Consider the following 27,234-nt stretch of genomic DNA (forward strand, 5'->3'; position numbering starts at 1 on the left):
TTGGGATGGCATAGAGGCAGGCCAGTTAAGGTCCAATGAAATGAATGAGGAAAGGCTACTCTTGTGGAGATAGAGTGCAATTGGCTGGTCCTATCATACATACATAGGTTACTAGACAAAACTTAGTGAGAAGGTTACTGGGGATTCTAAGTGCAATAAGATGTGACCTGTTCACAAGTTATGCACATGAGTCCCCTAAAGACTGGCAAATCCTTCTGAGTGATAGCAGGGGATAGTTAAGCATGTAAGAATAACCATACTGGATCAGATCATAGCTCTGAGTTCACCAGCCTGCAAGGGGTGTGTGCAAGGGTGGGAGGGCACAGAACTGGGGCACAGAACTCAAGAGGCTAGGGCAGGGAGAGTGAGCTCCTGGGCCGGAGATGACAACTCCAGCCCTGGGGCCGCAGCAGGAGAGGCAGCTTCTCCAGCCTGGAGGGTGGAAGAGTGCCAGTTCCTCGGGCCCTGGGGGCACAGAAAGTGCCCTGCCAGAAGTGGACAAATTTTTATTCCCATACATGCCCTTGCTAGCTTGCTTTCAGCGATGGCTAATACCTTAAAAGAAGCTTGAAAGAATGGAGTTGTCCAATTTGTTCTCATGGGGTGAAAAATAAAATCCTGAGCTTGTCAGGAAACCATTAAGTATAGTGGGTAGAGCATGAGACTGGGGTGCAGACCTGACTTCTAATCCCAACTCTAATATTCACTAGTTGTATGTATGATGCAGACCAAATACTTAAATCTTTCTTGCCTTAGGTACCCCAGTGTAGCATGGGGTAACTCACCTTTGAAAAGCACTTTGAGATCTACAGCTGAAAAAGCACTACATAACTGCACATAATTCATTACGATCAGCTAAACTGATTACAACTACCACTGCCACTCATAAGAGAGCATGTGGAATACATTAATTTACCAGGAAAATTTTTACCATTTATTTTTATTGGGTTGAGTTCTGTTTTTTGATATTTTAAATTGCCACACATTCAGTAGCAAACCTTGGTTTTGATCATATTAAAATTCCTACTTTTGCTCTGCCAAGTCACTTTCTTTTCTTCCTTCCAATCCTTCCTAAAAGATTAACTTTTTCTGGGTTCCCACAAGTAGTGAGCAACTTAACATAAGCTACCAAAAGGAAAAAAAAAACATATTCCTTCATTTGTCTTCCAGTTGTGACCTGTCCACTCTGTGTCTATTCAGCTGAGAGTGTAAGTTCTTTGGGACAGGCTTTATCTTGTGAAGCATTGAGCACAGTGCCAGCAGTTTAATAAATATCCTCATGCAACAGTTGAACATGTGAGATGTTTTTCTTATGCAGCACCTTTTGTTAACACCAGTTTAAAATAAGGTGGGCAAACTAGAAGTGTTGATCTATAATTAGCATGAAAGGAATACACTCCAAAATAACTTGAAGGATCATTGTCAACTTAAATTACATTAGTGGAACTTTTTGTATTTATGATGCTAAACAGCCCTGTCACTAAGATGTGTAAGAAAATATTTCCTTTTTACTTGGTGCTATCAAATGCACTGTGTTTAAACCATATTACAGTTTAGTTGCTGGTACTTACTTTAGCATTAATCTCAAGCTCTGTTCTCAGTGCGGGGAAAGGAAAATTTACATTGCAGCTTAAGGGTATGCCTAGACTGAAACTGGACTCTGTAAATTCCAGCTTGAGATCACAGCCATTCTAGCTATGATCAAGTTAACAGGTTAAAGCATATAGCCACCGTGGGATGAGGGGCTACTCCCCCAACTATGATCCCAAGAGACCCTAAGTGGGTACTCAGGAAGTTATCCCACCCCCCCCTCCCATTACACCTCCACCCTTTTTAGCACACTAGTTCAGTCAGAGCTAGCATTGGTATGTCATGTCAAGGTGGAATTTACACCTTTCACCACTAGTGTAAAATATGCTCGGTCACAGGCCCTGCAAGAAGGTGTTGTTGCTGAATTGCTAGAAGAGCTTTTGATGTTCCTGAGTTTGTGGCCAAAAGGGTGGTTTTATTCCTCTTAGGAGCCAGGGCTAGGAAACCCCTTCACACCCTAGGCCCCTGCAGGCATTAGAAGAACTATAAACATGAGGAAAGCTGCTTCAGTCTCCAGGCTCCCACAGGGGTCCACAAAGGAACAGTGGCTGAGGCAGCTGAGACCACTTCCCAGGCTTCCATGGAGCATCCCCATGAGCAGAGGTAGCTAGAGTGGTGTTCATTTCTTAGGGGATGGGGGAAGCCTTTATTTCAGTGCTATTAAAGAGGGTGGGAGAAACAAGTGGGGGAGAAGAGAAGGAACAAGCCTATCCACTGTCTTACTAAAAATAAAACCTTTATAAATATCCACAAGGAGCAGGAAGCTTTAAGAAATCAGGAGACTAAAAGATTCTATCAGAAAAAAATTCTTACTTTTTTATTTAAGTTATTAACACTGACAGTGCCCTTTTCAAGAAGCAAACTTACTACTCCCAATAGGTCCACCATGAACTTAGTCAGCCCCCAAAGGAAACAAAGTGAAAATCTACACTGAAGTACTTCTCCATGTCTACACTGGCAAGCTTACAGCAGCAGAGCTGTACCGATACAGCTGTGCCACTAAGATTGCGCGTGTAACCACATTATGCCAACAGGAGAGAGCTCTCCTGTCAACATAAAACCAGCTCAACGATTGGCGGTAGCTATGTCAACGGGAGATGCTGTCCCACCAACATAGAGCTGTGCACACAAGTGCTTACACCGGCAAAACTCACGTTGCTGAGAGTGTGTTTTTTCACACCCCGAGCGATAAAAATTGTGCAGACGTGCTAGTGTAGACATGGCCTAAGAAAAGCAGTGTGAGGTTCTGTTTGTCTCAATTTCTGTAGCCCCATTTACAATTAAATGTTAACAGCCTGCCCTGTAAACAATCTAATCTCAGAATCAAGTTGGCTTCTTTCAATCTTGCACATCACAAAAAGGGTTTTGCAGGCAAAATTATGCCCTCATTATACCCTTATAACCCTATTGTGTCGAGTGAGGTTTGCACACATATAACTGGCTGGAATTTACAAAATTCCATTGATGCTCAAGATGTAATAAAATCTAACTCTTGATATGAGGTGCTGATCTTTCTGGAGGTAAAAATTTATTAACTAAAATTGAATAGGCAATTCTAAATATACGCAGCTGAGTAAGGCTGTCCTGTTTATACATTGTCTCTTTCCAGAGTAGAGTCTCATTTTACAAGTACAGTTGGGCATACACTGTACACTAAATTCCCAATTTAATTTTACCCTGGGAAGAATGACAGTATGGGCAAGGGCACGTCTAACAGGGCAACAGTAGTGTCTACTGCCACACACAACCCTGACTATGACTCAGCTATAAAGGTTTAGTCTTTAGTTAGTGAAAAGGTCATTCAGTCTTTGACCTTAGTATCTACTAAAAACAGGGAGTAATTGTTAATTATGGTGTTCTTTGTGATGTAAATACCCATCCCCTATTAACTTGATTAAAACTAAATTTTGTTTATATAAGCCACTGAACAGCCATTAAATGGCAATGTGGTTTTGTTGTTTTGCCATTACCAGCCTAGACTGAATTGGAACTAGCAACCCAGAAATGAAAGTTTCTGTTTCCCGTTAACAGTTTCTAGCACCATCTGTCCCACTAGAGTTTCATTCTAAGCACTGAATGTGACCCTGTCTACATTTTCTATACCAGAGTTAAGATACTTTTCATTTTCACATTTTAGCAGCTCTGCAAAGGTATGACACCTAAGAATATAACAGTTAAATTCAACCATCTACCTCTAACAGAATTATAAAATATTCCAAGAAGGCTAGGTTAACATTTACTACTTCTGGTTTTTATTAAGCTTTTCCACAATATTTTAAAACTGGCTCATAAAAGTAGCTTGTAATGATGCATATCAGTTAAGTATAGTTACATAAATTAACTCACTACCACAATATTCATGAGCAGTATTTTTAACACTGTTTTAAAAAAGATGTTAATATATTGGCATCCTAATATTTTAATCAAGTTAGGATGTGTGAGTTGATCCCCAATTATTGAAAGGAATGAATCAAAGTCTTCCTAGCACCATTCTGAAATAAACCAGACTCCAAAGTACTGTAAGTTACAAGACAATCCCCTGTAACAAGAGGATCAAGACACTAACACTGCATCTATATTTGGAGCTGAAGATGCTTTCCCAGCTCCGGTAGATGTACCGGTGCTAGCTTTGATCAATCTAGCATGCTAAAAATAGCAGTGTAGCCAGAGTCACACAGGCAGCAGCAAGTGGCAGCGTGGGCTAGCTGCCTTGAGAAGGTAACCACTGGGTCTGGGTGGGATACAAGCAGGACAGCTAGCTCATGCCACAAGCTCACGCCTCCCCCCCTACCATAAATTACACTGCTATTTTTAGCATGCTAACTTAAGCAAAGCTAGCACAGGTAGGTCCGGGAACCACACCCTCAGCTCCAACTGCAGAGATAGCCTAAGTGCAATGTCTCAGAGAAAAGATAGACAGAAGCAAGCTCTTTATGGCAGGGAATTTTGTTCTTTGGTCTGCATATTCTTAACACTTCAAGTACTATATACAAGTAAGGTGTTACATAAATAAACATTACAAAACATTGCATCAGTAAGGCAACAGGATCCGTGGCAAGCACTTCAAGACTTCTCAGAGAAACCTGCAGGTGTAATGGATAACCACTACCTTGGCTGTTAACACATAGATGCTAAGGGCACTGGTTTCAATTAGGTAAATGCAAAATGGTTTGGTAGAAACAAACAAAAAAACACCAAACAAACAAGGGATAAAATTATTGTCCTGAAATTTTATCTTCTTTTCAAATTATCGGAATTAATAAAAATGAGGGACCGACAGCACTGGCCAAAGCCAGGCACAGTGCAGACAGGCCCTGTGAACACCTCCTCATGCAACTCTTTGACACCGCATCACATGAATATTTCAGATTTGGGCTTTGATATGCCAGATGTCCCAGATATGCCAAAATCTATCAGATTATATGGTAGTTGTGTGTGGTGAGCTCAAGAACAACAAGACCTACCATCAGTGAACAATTTATCTTGTGACCTATAATAGTTAGGAGTCAAATTTAGCCACGGCATAAGTAAATCCAAGTGACATTCAGTAGAACCATATGTTAGGGCTTGTCTACCCAGTGTGTTCGTCTGCACGAGAAGGATGTAAAATTCTAGTGCACACTACCATGTTGCAAACTAACTGGCCCATGTGAACCTCACTGGCATGCTCTAAAACAGTGGTCCCCAACCTTTTTCATCTGGCGGGCGCCGAGACACAGAGGACAGTGGCCGGCAGACAAGCATCTGCCGAAATGCCACCGAGAAGCGGCAACGTCAAGAGGCGTCACCACTGAAATGCTGCCGAAAATCAGTGTCAATCCTCTTGATGACGCTGCTTTTCAGCGGCATTTCGGCAGCAACGCCTCTTGACGTTGCTGCTTTTCGGCAGCATTTCGGCGGATGCTTGTCCGTGGGCCAGTAGGCAGGCGCAGATAGATGCCCCAGTGGGTGCCATGGCGCTCACGGGCACCGCGTTGGGGACCACTGCATTAAAAGATCCCTAGTGTGTGTGAATGTAGTACTGTTTGAAACAGGACTACATTCACACACACTAGGGATCTTTTAGTGCATTCCAGCAGGAGCCACACAGGCTAGTTAGTATGCAACAGAGTAATGTACACTAGAATTTACACCCCGCTCTTCTAGTGCTGACTAATGCACTGTGTAGACAAGTCCTTAATCTAGGTTCTAGTTAAAACTTGATTCCCAGAGGCAAGTGTGTTAATTCAATCCATCCAAACTCTTGACAAGATTTTTAAATGTATAGTTAAATTATTTAGAGAATTAATATTCAAGGTGAGTAACAATCTTAATCCAAGTCCATCATATAAACATTCCTACACACATTTAAACTAAATTCTATGTTCTAAAGCATCATCATATTCTGGGCTCAATATGTTATGTTTAGCACTTGCTACAGACCATTACCATGCAAGATACAGTGATGGTTTAGCACCAAAAAACAGTAGTGTCTATCTTTAGCACTGTACCTACTCAGAACTAGACATCACCAGCATGACTCTTGCAAGTACTAAAGGAAACCTGTACGTTTTAAACACTATTGCATTCCCCAATTTTTTTAAAATAAAAAAGCTAGATTCCACTTTTAAGCATTCAACTTGGTACAGTGTACATGCTATTAATAGTTACTGTTGAAAATTTTCCCAGTTTTAATACATTCAAACCATTACTGTTTATACTCTGTTTTACTAGGACTAGTGTTTTATAAATTACTCTATTTTCCAGTCAAATATTTTGCATCTATTATCAGAAAACTTGAGTATACATACATTAAGAATTAGGTAGACAATCAAAAGTTTCTTGCCCTGAAGGAATAGACAATCAATTCAAGCTTTTCCTTTTCTTAAAAAAAACCCTAACAAATAGTTGCACCAAACTGTATAATCTTAATCAGAGTTCAAAGAACAAAATCTAAATTGATTTGCGATCCAGAACTAGGCAAGGTGCTTTCAACTGGCAGCATTTTCAGTCTGCAGTCGTTCAATCAGCTGTTCAGCCTGCAGGAAAAAAGAAGCAAGATATTAACCCTATAGCCGATGGATCTCCAGTTTAATAACTGGTCTTCCATAAATCCAGAACATCCCACTGAAAGCAACACATTTAGCCCTGGACCTCACTATGAGTTTAGGTCGAATTTAGCAGCGTTAGATCAATTTAACCCTGCACCCGTCCAGAGATTTAAAGGGCTCTTAAAATCTATTTCAGTACTCCTCCCCGACAAGGGGATTAGCGCTGAAATCGACCCTGCTGGGTTGAATTTGGGGTAGTGTCGATGCAATTCGACGGTATTGGCTGTCCCAGAGTGCTCCATTGTGACAGCTCTGGACAGCACTCTCAACTCAGATGCACTGGCCAGGTAGACAGGAAAAGCCCCGCGAACTTTTGAATTTCATTTCCTGTTTGGCCAGCGTAGCGAGCTGATCAGCACAGGTGACCATGCAGACCTCATCAGCACAGGTGACCACGGAGTCCCAGAATCGCAAAAGAGCTCCAGCATGGACCAAACGGGAGGTACTGCATCTGATCGCTCTATGGGGAGACGAATCCATGCTATCCGAACTCCATTCCAAAAGATGAAATGCCCAAATATTTGAAAAAATCTCCAAGGGCATGAAGGACAAAGGTTATAACGGGGACCCGCAGCAGTGCCGCATGAAGCCTACCAAAGAACAAGAGAGGCAAACGACCACTCCAGGTCAGAGCCCCAGACATGCCACTTCTATGATGAGCTGCATGCCATTCTAGGGGGTGCCCCTACAACTACCCCACCGCTGTGCTTCCCTCCTTCCCCACCCCTCCCGGGCTACCTTGGCAGTTATCCCCCCATTTCTGTGACGAATTAATAAAGAATGCATGAATTTGAAACAATAATGACTTTATTGCCTCTGCAAGCGGAGATCAAAGGCGGGAGGGGAGGACAGTTGACTTACAGGGAAGTAGAGTGAACCAAGTGGGCAGGTTTTCATCAAGGAGAAACAAACAGAACTTTCATACTGTAGCCTGGCCAGTCATGAAACTGGTTTTCAAAGCTTCTCTGATGCACAGCGCGCCCTGCTGTGCTCTTCTAACCACCTTGGTGTCTGGCTGCGCGTAATCAGCAGCCAGGCGATTTGCCTCAACCTCCCACCCCACCATAAACATCTACCCCTTAATCTAACAGATATTATGGAGCACACAGCAAGCAGTAATAATGATGGGAATATTGGTTTCGCTGAGGTCTAACCGAGTCAGTAAACTGCGCCAGTGAGCTTTTAAATGTCCAAAGGCACATTCTACCACCCTTATGCACTTGCTCAGCCTATAGTTGAACTGCTCTTTACTACTGTCCAGGCTTCATGAGCCATAGGAGCAAGGGATAGGTGCAACCGCATGGTGCTGCCAACTGGGAAAGCAGCCTGAGGCAGAAGCCTCCAGCTGGCATGATATTCCAGGCAGGACTGAATCTCCATTAGAGGAAACTTAAAGAAGAGAATGACCTGGAGTCATTCCCATTTTTGTCCAGGTGCCCCCGACCGACCTCACCAACGCCAACCAGGAGCACCCACGGGACGAAGACGACGACTAGCAGTCGTATTGTACCATCGGCCATCTGCAAGGCAAGGCAAGGGGATGCTGCTGTGTAGCACTGCAGTACCGTGTCTGCCAGCAGCACCCAGGAGACATATGGTGACAGTGAGTTGAGCCGGCTCCATGCTTGCCATGGTATGTTGTCTGCATGGGTAACCCAGGAAAAATGGCGAGAAACGATTTTTTGCCATTGCTTTCACGGAGGGAGGGAGGGGGGCCTGACGACATGTACCCAGAACCACCCGCAACAATGTTTTTGCCCCATCAGGCATTGGGAGCTCAAACCAGAATTCCAATGGGCAGCAGAGACTGTGGGAACGCTACCACAGTGCAATGCTCCGAAAGTCGACGCTAGCCTCGATACTGTGGACGCAGCCCGCCGACTTAATGCGCTTAGTGGGGACATACACACACACAATTGACTGTATCAAATCAATTTCTAAAAAAATCAACTTCTATTAAATCGACCTAATTTTGTAGTGCAGACATACCCTTAGTTTAAGGTAAATATGTACCAGATACATTAAGCAGAACAGTGAGAGCTTCTTGCTTCACATAGCCAGGATGTAAACCAGAAGTTAAATCTGCTAGAGCAACAGATTCACTAGTTTTCTCCCTCTACCACTGTAGGGTTAGTATGTCAGCAGAAAAAGGAGAAAGTTTTGAGACAATTGGGATGATGACTGGTCAAGTGTGGGTCACCCAGGCAGGGTGTTTTGGAAACCTAAGAGGAGAAGTATGCTTAGAAACAGCTGAGTTATGAAAGCTGGGGCACAAGGAGCTGGTACTGCTGACGACTTCATGCTTGGACACCTAGCCAAGCAAAGGTAGGGCAGCCTATGGGTGACTCATCAACATGGAAGGACAATGTGGAGGGGGCCCCAAGTGAGACATAATGTGGAACTTACTAAAGGATTTCCAAGGATATCCAAATTCCTTTAGCAGACTAAACTGGGGCACACCAGGTATTAGGCATGAGGAGCCCTAAACCTATTTTAGATGGCCCTTAAGAGCCAAGCTAGGAGCAACTCGGTTGACAATTGTAATAGGGTATTTCTGACCTTTTCTGCCAGTCCTATTAAGTTATCCTTTCCATTTGAACATGTGTCTGAGGTCTTACTGAGACTCACTAGGTACCGGAACCTAAAAACGCAAGCCGCTTAAGTGCCTCAACACTTGCCTTCAAGTCATTAATATACTTGCTAACTGTTATGGGACACCAGACCTCTAGCATGTTACCAAGCTCACCTGGTGAGGACAATTAAACAAGGTTAAATACCCTTACAGTTCATTTGCTATTAAAAAGTCAGGTAATTAAATTTTGAGTTCTATAATTTAATATAATTCTGAATCTTGATTTCCATTCTTTCAAAATCAAGTGTCAAAAATTCAAGTATGTTTTCCATTTTATGTTATTTGTATTTATCTTTATAATGTCATCTCAGAAAATTAAAGGGGCCCTCTCTTGGCTTTTTATTCACCTTTACAGATCCTATGTCCCAGCAACACTCCCTTAAGCCAAAGGCAAGGCAGGGATTTTTCTAGCACTTATGTGGAGGGTCTGTCTCACTTAACAGGATAATGCTGCTGCACTAAAAGTGTAGGTTTTTCTGTTTATTCAACACAGCTGTAGCTCAGAAGCCTTCCCCACCCTGCCCTGCCAGCATGCCTCAACCCTTAAAAGATAACTTCTCAAGATTAGTAAATTATTCAGTCTCCATGCCAATTCTGGTCTTACCCCTCTCAGTGGAGATTTGGCACTATTTGGTACTTTTGCTGCAACAGAAAATTTTTTGTGAAGTGGACACTAGATGACCTCCTGAAGTCCCTGCCAACCCGGACATTCTATGAACAGTCTCTTAGGCTACCACACTGCTCACAAGTATTTTTTCTTGTTTCCAAGTTTTACTGTATTTGCATGTTTAATATAGGCCATATATTAGATCTAAAACTACACAATAGTTTGTACGGCTCATATTTTAACACCACATTTGCCTTAAAAAGGAAATGGCTGTAAACGGTCAAGTAAAGCACACTGAGTTTTACCTTGACATTTGCTCAAGGAAGGTATAAGTAATTCTGAATTAAAAATTATACAAATGTCTTTCTCAAAATAACTGTTCAAACAGTAGTTTTAACATGGATAACTAAAGATTTTTGCATTGTATTATACATTTCAAACTAGAACCTTGCAACCCTTCCTCTGCAGCACAGGGCACTTGCGGGTTAACTAGAGTAAATTGTGGATTCTCTGTAACTTGAAGTCTTTTAATCATTATTTGAGGACTTCAGAAACTCACCCAGAGGCTACAGGTCTATTACTGGAGTGAGTGGATGCAGTTCTGTGGCCTACAACATGTAGGTCAGATCAGATGATCACAATGGTTCCTTATGGTCTTAAACTCTATGACCCAAACCCAGTGGGACCCGACTACAAGTGTTAGGTTAGATCTGAAAACAGTCGAAACATCTCAGGCTTGTGTTGAGTAGGCTCTAATCTCCTTCTCCTACCCATGGGGTCGGTGCACCAACAGCTGCATGCCCTGTTCTTGCTGCCCACTGACACCTTGGTGTGCTGTGTATGAGGAGGAGTGGGAAGTTCTATGACTCGTTGGCACACTCACTCCACAGCACAGCAACTGTCCCAACTTCACCAGAGATGGATTGCAGGCATGGAGAAAAGCAGCACTCACCATACTGAGCCCCCAGGATGTGGGTGTGACAATAATTCAGGTTCAGAGGGAAGTGTTGGATTCAAGTTGGGCTGGGTCTGAAAACAACTCTACCTCTGAGGCTTGGGTATGGTTTAGGTTGGCTATGGGGCACATCGGATTTGGAGCAGTCTTTAAAATTAGGACCGAGCAGATCACTATTTCAAATCATTTGAAAGCTTTCACTTTTTATGCTTGCAACTGGAAACCTACCAAACCAACTGTGCTGCACTTACCGTGATAAACCAATAGGAATTGATTCTGTATATCATCCTGGACAAGAATCCCAACTGACTGGCTGGGGCCAGGACATGAAGATGTAAGTGAGATATTGAGCAGAATGGAGGCCAGTGGAATCCCATCCTTGAGAAGAGTGGGGGAGGGGAAAAAATCAGCTGCATTAATTCAGACAGAGGCTAGAACAGCTTAAAACTGTGTCATGGGCTGATTGTGTTGAACTGTAGATTTTTGCCTGGAGTACCAGAACTACTTCACAGATCTAGCAGCAAACACAAATATTTATGTGACCAAACAAATTTTTTTTTTAAATTTTCACCGCTTTTCCCCCCACAGAGTCATAAAATTGAAATAACAGAAGCTACAATATGTGTTAAGGGGTATTTTTATTTAAGTCAAGGGTTCATACAGTAACATTAATACCCCCTTCCTTCACTCAGGCTGTCAAGACAATATCTCAATTTAGGGCATTATTTCTCACTTAGTTAGCAGTTAAATATATTTTCCTATTAAGAAAAAGAAGATTTTAACATACTACCAAAAATGCATCACATCTAACAGTGAAATCAGCAATAAGCTGTCTCCTAAATGAAAGGTACCCTCCAACTTCTTCAGCCACAAAAATATGGGCCTATCCATTCTGGGAAACATGGTTCAAGCCCAAAGTATTTAAATATGTTTTTAAAGCACTTTTGATATTTGAAACACGGTTTTGCTTGCTAGCATGGCAGGGGCCCAACTCTTTTCAAACAAATTCTTTAAAACAGCATTTGAGACTAGCATAAGCTCAACCACATTCAAACTCATCTCAAATAGAGACCCAGGGTTCCATATGGATAGGGCCAGGAAGTTCATCTCTACTTTGGACTCCAAAGCATGCTACTGGCACCTGGTCAGGGCAGCCTTTTGAAGTTTGTTTAAAGTTTTCCCCAAGGCCTGGCCATAGACAAACCTCAAACTGCAACACTATTTTGTTACATTCTAGAAAACAAACTGTTCTAGAAAACAAACAGGAAACTAATTTCATATAGAATCATGCTATATTTTACCAAACAGTCAAATCAAATTAACTCTGCACTAAAAATGTATCAGTGGAAGAATAGTTTATGGTCCCATGTTTGTGCATTCTACCAGAGAGCTCACGCTGTATTTCAAATCCTAATCAACTCCCAAGTCCGTTTCTCTCAGACAATTAACAATGCCGCCCTTGCTACTACTATCAGAAAAAGTACCGTTGTAAAAAAAAGTCAATACTGTACTAGCTATATCCAGAAAGCAAGTTATATACCTTATATCGTTCAAGTCAGTAAAATTATTTTGCTGAAGAATGTTCTTTCCAGCTTCCATCATTTTCTCCACTAAGTAGAAAAGAGGTTAAATTGAATGTAAACTCTAAATGTAATGCACTAAATGCCTCTAAATAATGAGAAATCTAAAAAAAATGGGTACTTCTCTGTAACAGCCCCAAACTCTTCCAGTCTACAAGGATTGTTTTGTAAAATACTATTTTAAATTTTTTAACAATTTAGTAGCAGGGATAAATTGGAAAACTCATGAGATTGATAATTAAATACAAACCCTTTGCTGATTTGTATCTAGTGCAGATTGTTAGATGTGGCTGTCTGATGATGAAAGTGAAATGCAAAGGTGGTGTCCATCCACTTTAGTGGTCAAACTTCCACATCAAAAAACTTCCACCCATATTTTGGCACCATTTTTGGCAGCTTCAGCAAGGCCAAAAAATTATCTTCTCATGCCTAAAACCTCCAGGCCAATGCTGATGCATATTAGTGGGTCAGAATGGGGAAGTTTGCTCTGTTGCCCCCAGTGATTATCTGTTTTATAGACAGCTGCAGGACTTCAATCTCTAGGGCCTAGCATTTTTCTTAAAGTCTGACAGCAGCAAACAGGACAAAGGCCAGCCTACACTAGTACTCCAAGCTGCACTGGTGTTAGTGAAACAGTAAGAGATGTTAAGAAAAAATGCCAGAATACACAAGGACTAGGACTGTTAATCCAGAATCTTTCAGATTCATTTTTTAAATTCTTGGTTTGTTTGTTTTTTTTAACATTTTTGAAGTTTAAGTAGGTTGAATGAGAAACTCAGGACAAAAATTAATGTTCACGTTAACAAGAATAAACATTTCATAGTCTCTCTCTCTGATGCTTAACATACACAGCTAATCAGAACATTTCTTGCAGACTAAAGCAATCATGGAGCGTGACCAGGATTTTTTAAACCAGAAAATCTTTGACATTTTATGAATGCTACAAGCTGATTAAAAAAACCAAACCAAAAAAAAAAAAAATCTAATCTGTTCTCACTGAAACTGCACCTAGCTTTAGAAACTGCACTATCTTTCCAACATCATTAATAAACAATATCCCAATTTAGCCCAGGTAGTAAAGCTAGTAATAAAATACCTTCCACATACTTATTTCTTCTCTCCATTCTCCAAAGGAAAAAAAGGTTTTATGAGAAGCACTAACAAAGATTCTCAACCAATTTAAACTACATCTGCAACTTCAAACAAGAAGAAATAGCTATATTCTTGGATCTTAGGACTTGTATACACAGGCAAATTGACTGACATAGCTACAGTAGAATTATTAACCCAAAACAGAGTATTCACACAGAGGACTTATACCACCATAGCCACAGCAGAATAATTATAACTATTCTGCTATAGCTATGCCTGTCAAATTCCCTGTGTAAACAAGCCCTAATATACTACTATCCAGTAATCCTCTGATACTGGGATGGAGGAAAACCAGTGATCTCTTAATAAAACAAAACAAAAAAAATTGACATTTTAAATTTAAATCAGAATTTTCAAATTTAATTTTTAAAGGGTTTACTAAAATAATTGAATACACTTTGACAACCTATGTCAAGGCCTTGACCTAAACTTAATATAATCTATTAAAATAATTGAAATAAATATTCAAGCAGTACATATTTGCTGCCAAAGTTTTAACGAAAAATCAAACCACTGAACTGGTGGAATACACTCGCTAACGGCTAGAAGCAGGGTTTGAAAATGTTCTAAGCCAGCTTTTGACAGCATTTGCCTCTTCTGCAGGTGCAGTGAGAATATTTTCTACATTTCAGTTTATTCAATTTGCTCAATTCAAATTGGACTAGTTCATTCAAAATTGAGAAATCAATCAGAAGTTGAAAAAAGCAGGAAAGCATTTTTCTTCTTCCTAAAAACTAGGTGTGAAAAGATGATACTTACTAGTTCTAAAATCCTGAAGGACATGGTGACCAGTGTCAATCAGTTCAATGCACTAACTACAGATGCTCTGTGTTTTGTTTAAGAAATCCATTTTAAATGCAAAATTTGTTGTAATAGGCTTTTTTTTTTAAATGCAACACAGTTAAGGTTGTTTTAGTTAAATAAAACTATTTTAAAATATTGTTTGTGCATTTTTATTGAATTTCAATTTCCTTCCAAATACAGTTTGACAAATCAGAAGTAAAATGTATCATCTAGTAAACAAGAAGTGAATCATTCACTAATTTCTAACAAAGAAATAATAATAATTAAGAATCTGAATAAATGTGTGATGTCATATATTGAATAAAAGTATAGATATAGTGTATCCTTCTGGTTACTATGAAGTACCAAATCATACCAATCTTTCTTTAGGAAAAGAACTCCCAAAAGTACACCTGCAAAACGAGATTTAAATCAATTACTTAAAATCAATGCTTTCTGTTTGCTGATTTAAGTCATGATTAAAATCTGATTTAAATCAAATTACCCTGACACGGTTACCCATTCCCATAATATATCTTTATCCACAAAATAAACAATGCTCAAAACTACAATGCAATTGACAATATACAGTGGCATGCATCTCTACAGGAATAAACAATGATCCACAACTGTTTTCTTTTGATTCATGCAATAGCCATAGTTACAGTCTTACCTAGTGGTATGTGCTCTTTCTTTAGAGTCTTGCAGTTTCCCATATGCTCTACTGGCACTACTAGATAATGGTGTGGAGCCCCAGGTCTGATATCTCTAAAACAGACTAGGCCTTCAGACTAATGGAACAACAACGACATATTAATCTCTTATTAAAATTAACACATTAGAAAACAGCAGATAACATAAAATCACTTTTACTGGACCTGAAGTGGCATTCACACAGTGGAGCACTCTATGGTTATTCAAATTACATTATAGTTCTATAAACTGTAGCATTAGCTTCACAAGTATTTATCTCAGTGATGTACAAGATGTATATTGGAATTAGTCCACAAAAAGCAATAATGCTGGTAAATAGTTACATCATCAGCCACTCTCCATCCAGGCCTCCCCAAAGTTCTGATGCTCTCCTACTGTAAGGATACTGCTCAGAACAGTGAGACATTTTGAGTGACTGCCTTTCTGATGAACATCTCACTAACATCTCCATCATATTAGTGTAGGAGATCTTCCAGCTTTTTAGCTATGCCGGCCCCAAACCCACAAGGAACTCTGTACAGGCAGACCCCTGTGTTTACTTAGAGCCCCATGCAGGTTCAGGGCTTAAATTTGTGAATTATTGTATTAGTCCAGTACCACAATATTTAATCTACAGAATGATTATGGATAAAACTAAGAACCTGTCATTTACTGACATTTGGAAATTAAATTTTCCCTACAGATTAAGTGAAATGATAAAGAATAAACCAGACATTTTAATTCAAATACACATTTTTAGCTATATTTACTGCCCCAAGCCCCGGCCCAACCTCAAAGTTAAGACTGAAAAAAGTTTAGTTCTACCCTCATACTCTACTGTTGGACCCCACCCATCCCACTTTCTGGGCAAGGCAGGGAAGAATGATTTAAGCTAAGGCAGTTTAAATATTGTTCCAAGCAGCAAGACACTAACAAGCAGCAGATGAAGATAACCCCTGAACTGACTAGTTAGCTAGAAAACAGTAGATTAGGTGAGTTACAGATCATTCAACTAGAACTACTGAGATTTGGACCATCCCAGCACTGGCTCTGCAGCACAGACTGCACATCTTTATTTGCTTGTTACTGTTCAATAATGAGGAGAATGGAGAATAATCCATAAAGTCATGAATCACGGCACCTTCCGCAGCGTTTCTGCTCAGTCGAGTCTGGGGCACCCCTGCACTTCCCCTGGGAGCCCCTGGGCTCTGCTTCCCAGACCTGTGAGGAAATTCTCCTTCCCTCAACTGCAGGATCAGCAACTTCGGCTGCTCTTCCCACGGGGACGGGTCAGCGAAAGAGGAGACAGACCCCAGGGTCTGCCACGCTGCCCGAGCCAGGTCCCGCCCGCCCCGGGCTCGCAGCCGGCCCACGCCCAAGCCCCGCGCTGCCACCGGCGGCTCTGCAGGGCCATGCCCGGACACCCCGGCTTAGACACCTTTAACTGTGGGGTCACAACGCCCCTGGGCCGCGGGGCGGGGGCAGGGCTCAGAGGCCGGCAGGGAGGGGTCGGTGCTCGGCGGTGCCCGGCTCCCCTCACCTCGCAGGGCAGCAGCGCGGTGCCCGGCTCCTCCCCACGGCCGATCCTGCAGAAGACGCACTTGCCATCGTAGCCGCCGCCAGTGCCCGGGCTCGGGTCCGCGCGGGGCTGCACAGCCTCGGGGGCGGCGGCTCCGTCCTCCCCGGCCATCGCTCAGCGCTGCTACCACCCCCCGCCTGCCCGCCCGGAGCCCGGCGCAGCCGCCGCGTCGCCTAGTGCAGCGGCCCCTGCCAGACCCAACCACCCCGCTCCAGCAGGGCGCGGGGCACGTGACTGTGAGCAGGCGCGCGGCGCTAACGGCACTGAGACCTAGAGGCGCGCGCGCGCGCGCTAAGTGGCTCGGGTCATCTCCCTCTCTCTCTGCGGGGGCGGGGCTGCGAGCTCTCTGGGCAGGTACACGTTCTGCTCCAGCCTCGGGCCGGGGGCGGGGCGCTGACTCCCCTGCGTACCCCAGGCCTAGGACCGGGCTGCCGCGCGGAACCCCGCTAGGCCCGCGTCCCCCAGCCAGGCCCGCGCGGGAGAGGGGGGGGGCGAAGGCGAGACACGCAAGGATCCCTGTGGAGGGCTGGCGGCGCAGCGCTTGGGGGCGGGGCTGGGCGGGGCGGAGAGGGCGTCGCCGCGCGCAGCTCCCAACGCACGGGGCGGGCGCGCAGGAGCAGGGAGCGAGGCGCCGAGGGGTGCGCTGGGCCCAGGGGTGTCTGTGGTAACGCCCCTTCCCCCCCCCCAGTGCTGCGGTTGTCTGTGGGGGGCCCTGGGCGAACGGTTCACCCCGCGCGCTGTGTCTGCGCACGTTTCATACACGCGCAGCGTCTGGAACAAACCTGAGGAAGGCGGCGCCCGGGAGAGCTGGCAGACAGGCGAAAAGGCACAGCTGGGAACGGTCCTGCGGCAAAGGAAAGGCAGAGGTAGCGGCAGGCCAGTGATGCGCTGAACGCCAAACAAGGAACCCTACCAAAACTGGGGATTTGGACAAGTTGCTAAAGAGAACAAAAGCGGTGTCCAGGTACTCAGGGAAAACAGCAGAAAGGCTAAGGTACAAAGCAAGTTACAGCCTGCACGGGCCATAGGAAGGCAGTAAGAAGAGGTTCATTATATACGCTAGGAATGAGAGAAAGATGAAGGACCGTGTAGGGCTGTTACTTGATGGGGAAGGAGAGTTAATAACTGATGCCATCAAAAAGACTGAAGTGTTTAAGGCCGATTTTGCTTCAGTCATTGCTGACAACGGTTAATGGTGACCACATCCACAAGTGATTATTAATAAAGGGGAAGGAATGCAAGCCAAAGTAAGGAAAGAACAGGCTAAATATTTAGATAAGTTAGCTGGATTCAGATCAGTAGAGCCTTTGACAAAATTAATCTTAGGCTACATAAGGAACTAATGGAAGCAATCTCAGAAACATTAGCAATAATCTTTGAGGACAGGTGAGGTCCTAGAGCAAGGGATCTCAGCAAAATTTTGGTGGCCTCAGAGTGTGGTCACCAACCCTTGCTGGTGTCTGTACTGACAATTTTTTCCCTAAATTTTATTTTTCCTAAAGTTAATAAAGTAATATATACATACAAATCATTGTAAATTATGTATCTAAGGTTTTGGGTTTTCTTCTGTAGACTCAATAAAAAAAATGCAGTTCTCTCTATTCATTACTGGACCTAACAGAATCTAAACAGAAATAAGGTGCTTTGCATGTTCTTGTCTTTTTATTATTGTTCTTTTGCTTTTTTTGGTAAAAGTAGTTGTATAACAATTCTGATGTAAAATTAAAAATGTTTTGACATAATAGAAGTCCAAATAATAATAAAAAAAGTCTGCAAATTGTTTCTGAAATAAGAAATTTCCATCTGACCAAAAAAAATAAATCAAATAATAATGATATTAACAACAAACATAATAGAAATACAGTGTGACAAAGGTTCTGGGTTTTACCACATCTGTTGTGTGGATCAGATTACTTGCAATAACTCATTTTAAAAGGAAAGTTTGCAGCATATTGGGTCGCCTGTGAAATTAGCAGAGAAGCTTAGAAGTTAGCATCAGTGAGGCACTTTCAGTACTTGTTTTTCAGGAAATGAAGTGCACTGAATGCCCTCTCACACAGCACCATAGTAGAAAACAGGGACAAGAAAAGCAAAGCAACTTTAGCTAGGGGCTTGTAGGTGTCCTCAAACAGGTACACGTTACTCCAGAACTCCTGTGCTGTAACAGCAGCTGCCAGCAGTATGTTTTCATTCTTGAATCATTGCACATTTTCAGCATGAGGAACTTGAGATTCCTTAAATCCAAAGAGTCAAAGGAAGCTAATCTGTCTTGTGGGGATCAGTCCCTGCAGCTCCGCTTCAATGGACTCCAGAGTGTCACATGACATAACCCCAGCTATCCAGTACAGCAACTTTTTTCGGTTTAAATATTTCTCAGGCCACTCATGTGCTTTCTGCCTTTCGGAATAGTACCAGCTTATCAGGTTCTGGTGTAGAACCTGAGCAAACCATCATATAATTGGAGTGAGGTGTCTCTATCAGCAACCTGAAGGTCAACAAGGAGGGCACCAAAGTCTTCTCCTTGCATGCACTCCTTGATTAGAGCCACTGCATCCTCCTACCTAATTCCAAGAAGGAAATTTACTTTAGCAAGCCGGTCGAGATGTTTCCTTATTGAGGGGGCCTAATGCTTTCTCCATGGCCCTTGCCTGCTCCAGGGTATACGGTTTTATTTCATGCTGCATTTCAGTCAATCCTGATGACCCTGGTCCATAACTGACTATGTTGGTGGTCACCAGGGCCAAAGGCAGGCTTCTTCCCTCTTTGGGTCTCTTCGTTTCTGGCGGCGCTGACGTCTCTGCATGACATACTGTTTTCCGAAGAACTTCTGCCTCTTCAGATTCATCAGAGCTGCTGCTGTTTGAGCTTGACTCTTCTGGGTTCTTCCTTAGAGGGTCCTGACCAATAGCATTGAGAAGCCCCTTGGTTTGCTTTAGCTTGTGTTCAAACTTTCTAATCCTTTCCTGGTAGTTGTTGTGTTCTGCCTGCTGGTGCTGGTTTTGGCAGTGCTGGAGTTCTATCATCAACTCTCGAATCGCTGCCTGCAATTCCTCTTGTTTAATTGTCAGTATGGAGATTTCTTTCTCCCTCTTGGAGACTAGGCTGCTTAATTCCTGAACTTGCAGATCTAGTCTGCCTATCTGGGTTACATACCCTCCATTTTGAGCCTCTAGCCATTCCACCCATTTTTCCAACTCAGTATCCTGGGCCTTAACCTGGTCTTTTAGCTGGGCTATTTCAACTTTTGCAGTGCCCGTCGAGCTCCCTACTAGCTACATATAGCCCGTACATCAAAGCCCTTTTTCTTTCCTTTTTTGTGGGTGTGGGCTCGTCCAGTACAAAGCCCTCCCATTTACTACGCAAGGTGGCATAAGCATCACCTCCCTTGAGCAAACTCACCGCCCAGGGGTTCTTTCCCTTTCCAAATAAATGCACACACGCATCCAGGGAATTTTATTTGTGGCAGCCATCCATTCTCCCCACATGTGTGAGTGCTGATCCCCACAAGGCACTTAAGTCTTCTCCTGAAATTCCTAGGATGACAGCAGTTGCAGTACCCAGCAACGTCTGGCGTATTACCAAAAGCACAGTGTTACTAATACCAGTTCAAATCCACTAAGCAGATGGGATTGGATTCTGCTCTAAGTGAGGCTTGCCTTTCAAAGCCTGCTTCAATCAATTAACTGCTGCTTTCTGAGACTGCAGTGAGGTTCAGATCCATCTCAGAGCTGGGCTCTTTGGCTGCAGTCCCTTTGTAGAGCTGAGTGCGTTGCTGGAGTCTATTTCACTTGCCTCCAACAAGTGTACTCCTTTCAGCAGCGCACACGGCTGCAGCACCAGCAGCGCACAGGGCCACTCCCTGACAGCACACAGGGTAAGTGCAATGGTGGCACACAAGGCTCTACTCAAACAGTACTACTAGGCCTCTCCCCTACGGCACACAGGCTCGCACTCAAGGGGGTTGTAATGATGCACAAGGCCACACACACACAGCACAGAGGGCTGTCAGCACTCAAGGCTGCTTCACTGCTTTAGCATACAGGCCCGAAGCCGCCCTGCCTGGACCCAAGCCAGGTAGAGGCGTGGTCCCAATAATCGAGACCTGCAACCAGTGTTCCCTCTAATTTTTTCCATGCATGTGGCAATGAATTTTATGTGCACCAATATAGAGGTGATGATGTGTGATACATCACCTCCATATTGGTGCACATAAAATTTAATGTGGTGGAGGTGGGGCTGAAGGGTTCGGCGGACGGGAGGGGGCTCAGGGCTGGGGCAGAGGGTTGGGGTGCGGAGAGTGAGGGCTCCAGATGGGGGTGTAAAGCTCTGGGGTGGGCCAGGGATGAGGGGTGCAGGCTGCCCCTGGGCTATAGCAGGGAGAGAGGACTCACCCCAGCTCTCTCCCTGCAGCAGCACCTGGGCTCGGGTGGAGAGGTGCCTCTCCCCTGGCCATGGCAGGTCCAGGGCTGGGTTGGAGCTAGGGGAGGGGCGCCTTTCCCCCAGCCATGGCAGGTCCGGGGCTGGGTGAGGGACATCTCTTCACGCTGCAGCCGTAAGCACCTGTGCGGTGCTTAATAGGCTGCTGCACGGCTGCGCAGCTTAGAGGGAACTTAGCCTGTGACCCCCTCCTAGACTCAGGCTAGGTAGAAGTCAATGGCGCACAGGCCATCACGGTACCTAGGCCCCACCCGCTACCAATCATTGCCGGTGCTTGTGATCAGTGATCCAACACTGCCAGTACTCGCAGCCAGTGTTCCATCCACACAGCCTGGGGCTGCAGTTAACGAACCGAGCAAATAAGCTTAAAGCAAAATACTAAAAAAATCAAGCAAAGGAGGTCCTGCCACACTCACCAAATTTGTTAAAGACTTTTACTTGGACTAGACTAGATGACATAGAAGTGGGAGGAGGTACAAACCTGTGACATCTATCATTGGTGCTTGATAGAAAAACTGATGCACAATTAAGGTGCAAACACAAACAGTTTATTTAAAACAAGGACACCAATACTAATAACATACAAACAAACCACTCTGTCGTTAAACCAGAGGGCCTTAAGCCCAGGAACTGCAAAAGGTATACACATGGTGGGTAAAAGATATAACAAAAGATTTAACGTGTCACCATATTCGCAGGAACATGGGATACGAAAGAGGTAGGGATCGACGAGGGCACTAGGATATACCGAGATGGAACACAGGTAAGACAATCTTCAGGTAAGCTGATCTTCTACACTTGTCTCATCCTGGGTGGATGTATGTGGACACTAACCCGATAAGTGATGGTATGCCAGGTGAGTGGGAGCAATGCAATTGCAAATGGAACAATGGGCACTGGTCTGCCACTCTGATTGGCAGCAGCCGCAGGATGGGTGAACCAACCTTAAATACTCTATTACAAGGCAGATTAGGATCATGTGACTTTGCATTTTCCCGCCTTGCGGAGAAAAAAGCACCAAACCTGGCAACAAGAAGGGCACCAAAAATGGAGGGACAACCACCACCCCTTGAATCCAAGATGGTTAAGTAGGGGAAAAACAATAAAAACAGAAAAATTTCCTACAAAACCATCTTTGTGGCTTTCTGCTCCTGGAGCTGATGGATGCTGGCACAAGATAGAACAGTTTGGAAAATACAAGCCAATCTCTACAGAGAATCTTCCAACCAAAATCAAACAAGAAAGTTGTTTTAAATTGAGACACTTTGAAAAAGTTCACCTCTGAAGATTATTCTAAGACATTTTCTTGCAAGATCCTAGTTTGAGAACAGAAAGTGGGAGCTAATTTCAGTGATTCCAACACAAAAAACTGTGGTGTGCAACAGCTAAGTTTGCACAAGTACAACTACCGACTCAAATATTAAACTTAGAAAATTCAGTTAAGAGGTAGCAAACACACTATAGCAGCCAGCCAACAAAAATGCATGGAAATTAAAATCTTAATCATCCATCACACACTTGTAAGGAAACCAAAATAACCTTCAACTCTATTTCTGTAGTGATTAAAGCACACGATTCTGAAACAACTTTCCATCAATAACAGTTTCAAAATCCTAGTGACCATAAAACACTTGACTATTTTACTTCTAGTTACAGTTCTCCTGCAAATTCTGGTAACTTAAGTTTATACAAAGATGTAAATTTATTAAAAGAGGATATTCTCTTTCTGAGACCTCTGAGTTTCTCCAGTCAGACCAAAAACTTGACATGCCTGATCTTTCTGAAATTAAAGAAAAAAAATGCCCAAAAGAACCCAAAACCAAACAAAAATAAAACACACCACAGAAGAGTTTTTCTGGTTTTAATTTCAGGCCTTCTTCATACACTATAAAGTAGCAAAAAAAGCACAAGTTCCTTTGTGGATTACTTTCATGTTACTAATACCAATTTTAGCTTTATTTTAGTTATTTTTTGTCTGGAAATAAAAGTACTATATTTTGCAAAGTCAGATGGTAAGTTGTATGTGTGCTACCATTTCATATCTTGAGATCTGTTGGGACTCAGGAATATCATGGCCATTTTCAAAAACATGAAGTACTTGGAACATGGCATGTGGGCACATACAAAAGTATGAGTAAGCAATGCAGAATAAGGTTGATCAGACCCTTAAATTAACTGTTATATTATTTTAATTATTTTTTCCCTAGTAAAAGGAAAAAGTGTTTTTTTCTTTTTTTGCACAGCTTTTCTTCTTGAAATCCCTTCATAGGTACATTGAACCAACCCAAGTTAGAAAATAGCATACCAAAATAGATCAGCTTCCACCATCTGCTCCTGTATTCTGCCTCTGCTACGATCTGTACCTTTGAAATTCTCTTCTCAAGGAGGATTCAGCTACTATTCTTATCTGAAGCATTTGTGCCTTAAGGAAGGGCTCATATTATTCCCTCATTTTTAGGCGTATTCAAGGTTTGTAAATAAATGTAAAAGGGAAAACATCCAAAATAAGCATCTGAATGCATAAACTCCTTTATTGAAAATATTGTGATAGCACTGCATTACATATATTCAAGATTCATAGTTTAAAGTGTAAAGGGTCACAGAAGTTTGAATGAACAACACTGCTGAATATAGAACACAGCGTTTAGATATGCTCTGACAAATACAGAGTAATGGAATAAACTGTAGTTAAGTAAGAGAGATAGGTATGTAAAATGACAATTTTTTTGCTTGTTACCAGTAAGTGGTATGCAACTGGCCAAAATGGCAGACATTATTAGACATTCCTAGAATCTCTCAAAGCACTATGCTATTAGCAGTTTCTGAAATATCTTACAGCTAAATCCATCAGAACTTTTTTTTTTTTATGGATAGGCCAAGTGGAAGAAAACTGTGTTATTAGCGTATGTGCACTGTGTTACAGACTTCTTATTTTCACGGCATCAGTTTTTAACTGCATGGAACCTCTGTGTGGACTTAAGACTGATTGATGCTTTTGGGAAAAAAACCCACACACTTGGCATCTAAGTTGTTCCCTTTTATTTCTGGGGGACGGGAGAAGAGGGTGAAGAGTAGTAACTAACTGGAGTTGTACTACTTCAGTGGAATATTCCAAGTGTTTACAGTGCTTTTTTGAGCATGGAAGTGCAACACCAGTTCTAAAACCTGCCTTCTTTTAAGATTAATTGGATTCAGTATGATGTGGTTACATTTTGCTTTGAACTCTAGAGACAGGACAGATTCCTTTCCTACCAGCAGAAATTATCATTTAAATAATTTTTTTTAAACAAAAACACCCACAAAAGCTATGTTTTTTGACAAGGCAGAATTGGTCACATACCATAAAGAAAAAAGTATTTTCTTATTTCCTTCAGTTACATTTTGTATCTATCGATGTTTTCACAGCACTACCTGGATTAGAGTTCAGCTCTGCCTTTCGCAAATGAAAATGTCCCTCAAGAGAAAAAATTCTGGTCTGTATTTAAATGCCACTTCATTAAACCAAAAAAGAAATAATTAGTTACTTGTAAAAGCATAAGTTAGCCTGTTGGTTCAAGCCTTTTTCAGGAAGGAAACCAAATATCAGTTACCAAGAAAAACAGTTATTATATCAACATAACATGGCCTAATTGGGAAAGAACATTCCTTCCCACTTTTCACATTATATTTTCCCCCCTATTAACAAACAAGATTTTCTTTACCAAAAAAAAAAAAAAAAAGTGTAGGGTAAGACACATGAAACAGAGCTAGTTTTCTGTGCCACCAAACAAGTGGCTGAGAAAAACAACCCGTGTTTCTTTTCAAACATTTTCTTAGTCATGAGTATAAACATGCTGGGGCAGATCCTGAGCTGGTATAAACTGTCATAGCTCTACTGAAGTCAATGAAGCTATGACAAGTTACACTAAGAATATGCCCTGCTGTCTCATATATTGCCAGTAGAACACCCAATTAATAGGAAGATGGCAGCAGAGTCAATAATGAATGCTGACAGCACCCACCTCTCTCCCACCATCTGAAAGAAATCCAGAATTATGCACTCAGTGTTTCTGCCAAAAAACAAAAACCCTAAATTAGGGCAACAACAACAAAACAGAAACAAAGTTTCATTTACAAAATTAAAAAAATTATAAAACTAACTTTAGAAATCAAATGGATTTGTTGCCAACACATATGAAAACTACCTCAACAGTATTTTTCTGTCAAATTCTGAGGTTTTAAACATTAAAAGAAAAAAAAATACCTAATACATTTTAAACAAATGTACTATACAATGAACAATAAATAAAAAGATTTAAAAAAAAAACATGTTCCCTTTAAGTGCTGTGTTCATCTATTATTTCAGATGATTATTATTGTTTTCATGGCAAACAGAAAGTATGTTGTAGAGTTTCTTTTTGGTTAGCACTTATATGTAATATAAATACACATGGAATGTACTATATATATTTTTTCCACAGTTACTGAAAATAAAAAAACCATTTTAAACAAATTCATACACCATGAATGTCTTCATAAGCATCTTGTTTCCTTATTCAAGGACTGTTGGTGGGAAGAGAGTAAAAACACTAACACACACTAGTCCTCTTATTGTTTTCTCCATTTCTGCCTCTTAAAATTGGGTCTCAATGTTTTCGTGTAGTCGTGTTCTGCTACGATATCAGAAAGAACGTGTTGCGTTGTGAGGCAGCCTGTGCTGGGGATTTGGCTTTCAGCATCCTCAACGAACCCAGTCCATAAGGCAAGCCGTATTTCACTCAAATGTCCATACTTCCACATCTTGTATTATGAAATCTTCTTTCTTGGATAAGATGTCATTATTGAAGGTGCTGCAGGAGTTGCTTCGCCCATGATACAAATCAGCATCTAGCCATAAACCAAACCGACCACTAAAAAGAAAGAAAAAAAATTGTTAAAGTTTGAACTTTATCTACAGCAGCTAAGCCCACATCCTTATTAGCTGGAAACAAAACAAAAACCCCACAGCTTGGGCAAAAAAGAGTTACCTTCTTGTAACTGTTGTTCTTCGAGATGTGTTGTTCACATCCATTCCAATCAGGTGTGCGCACACTGAGTGCACGGTTGTCAGAAACTTTTACCTTAGTAACTCCCATTGGGTCGGCTAGGGAGCCCCCTGGAGTGGCACCTTCATGGCGCTCAATATATGACCCCCCCCCCCCCCGAGTTTCTTCTTGCCGGATACTCCAACAGACAGGAAGGAGGGTGGGTATTGAAATGGATGTGAACAACACATCTCAAAGTACAACAGTTACAAGAAGGTGAGTAACCGTTTTTTCTTCTTCAAGTGCTTGTTCACGTCAATTCCAATCAGGTGTCTCCCAAGCTCTCCCCTGGAGGTGGGGTCGGAGTTAAGGAATCACTGATTGGAGAACCGCCCTGCCGAAGGTGGTGTCCTCTCTAGCATGCTGGGTGATAGCATAGTGGGTGGTAAACGTGTGCACCAAAGACCAGGTTGCTGCTCTGCAGATCTCCTGGATGGGCACCTGGGCCAGGAAAGCGGCAGATGAGGCTTGAGCTCGTGTCGAGTGGTCCATATTAGCTGGGGCTGGGATCCTGGCAAGGTTGTAGCAGGTATGGATGCAGTCCGTGATCCAGGAAGAAATGTGTTGTGAGAAGACGGGAAGTCTCTTCATCTGGTCTTCCTGAACCAAGCTGCCTGCACTGCCGTGGGGCATAGCTCAGTGGTTTGAGCATTGGCCTGCTAAACCCAGGGTTGTGAGTTCAATCCTTGCGGGGACCACTTAGGGATCTGGGGCAAAATCAGTACTCGGTCCTGCTAGTGAAGGCAGGGGGCTGGACTTGATGACCTTTCAAGGTCCCTTCCAGTTCCATGATAGGTATATCTCCATATTAAAAGAAAAAAAAAAAAGTGGGACAGACGATTCAGGAAGTACGGAGAAGGATCTGGGATATTGGTGGGTACGCCGTCCTCGGGCGTCCCTTGAGAATCCTTGTTTGGAGCCCGACAATGACTTGGTTGGGCCCTGACCCCTGCCCTGATACGGGGGTATCAAGGCTTGCGCCTGTGATTTCTGCTCTTTCGCCTATAAAATCCTGCCTCGGCCAAGGAGGATATGGGCATTGCTGTTGCAGTGGTTGGGGCTTAAAGTGCTTG

General features: G+C 42.6%; 2 protein-coding genes and 1 long non-coding RNA gene across 9 annotated transcripts in view; 1 reads left to right on the forward strand and 2 right to left on the reverse strand.

The window, feature by feature from the left end:
* Positions 1-3,819: 3,819 nt before the first annotated feature.
* On the reverse strand, positions 3,820-16,904 carry HINT3 (histidine triad nucleotide binding protein 3). Its single transcript, XM_039532232.1, has 5 exons — positions 16,623-16,904; positions 15,063-15,180; positions 12,415-12,484; positions 11,126-11,252; positions 3,820-6,608 (listed from the first exon to the last, which is right to left on the reverse strand). Exons 1-5 carry the CDS (start codon positions 16,770-16,772, stop codon positions 6,561-6,563), a joined length of 513 nt encoding a protein of 170 aa, XP_039388166.1. The 5' UTR covers positions 16,773-16,904; the 3' UTR covers positions 3,820-6,560.
* A 354-nt stretch (positions 16,905-17,258) lies between these two features.
* LOC120400759 lies at positions 17,259-24,107 on the forward strand. Of its 2 annotated transcripts, XR_005596050.1 has the most exons (4): positions 17,259-17,655; positions 18,234-18,300; positions 21,797-21,861; positions 23,342-24,107. It is a non-coding gene; the product is annotated as an uncharacterized LOC120400759 (long non-coding RNA). The 2 variants fall into 2 exon arrangements; XR_005596049.1 differs by lacking the exon at positions 18,234-18,300.
* The window catches only part of NCOA7 (nuclear receptor coactivator 7), a 144,799-nt gene continuing 141,174 nt past the window's right edge, over positions 23,610-27,234 (reverse strand). For all 6 annotated transcript variants that reach the window (XM_039529709.1, XM_039529711.1, XM_039529708.1 and 3 more), the window contains one exon: positions 23,610-25,987. In XM_039529709.1, the coding sequence (XP_039385643.1) occupies positions 25,852-25,987 (136 nt within the window). In that variant the 3' untranslated portion in view covers positions 23,610-25,851. The remainder of the gene's footprint in view (positions 25,988-27,234) is intronic.

The sequence above is a fragment of the Mauremys reevesii genome, linkage group 3 (genome assembly GCF_016161935.1).
Source record: "Mauremys reevesii isolate NIE-2019 linkage group 3, ASM1616193v1, whole genome shotgun sequence".
Classification (NCBI taxonomy): domain Eukaryota; kingdom Metazoa; phylum Chordata; order Testudines; family Geoemydidae; genus Mauremys; species Mauremys reevesii.

Coding starts and splice junctions, on each gene's coding strand:
- HINT3 (XM_039532232.1), bottom strand. CDS start 16,772: ATGGCCGGGGAGGACGGAGCCGCCGCCCCCGAGGCTGTGCAGCCCCGC. Junction 12,485..15,062: donor GAAAGAGCACATACCACTAG/GTAAGACTGTAA, acceptor TTTTCTACTTAG/TGGAGAAAATGATGGAAGCT. Junction 6,609..11,125: donor ATTCCTATTGGTTTATCACG/GTAAGTGCAGCA, acceptor TTTTTCCTGCAG/GCTGAACAGCTGATTGAACG.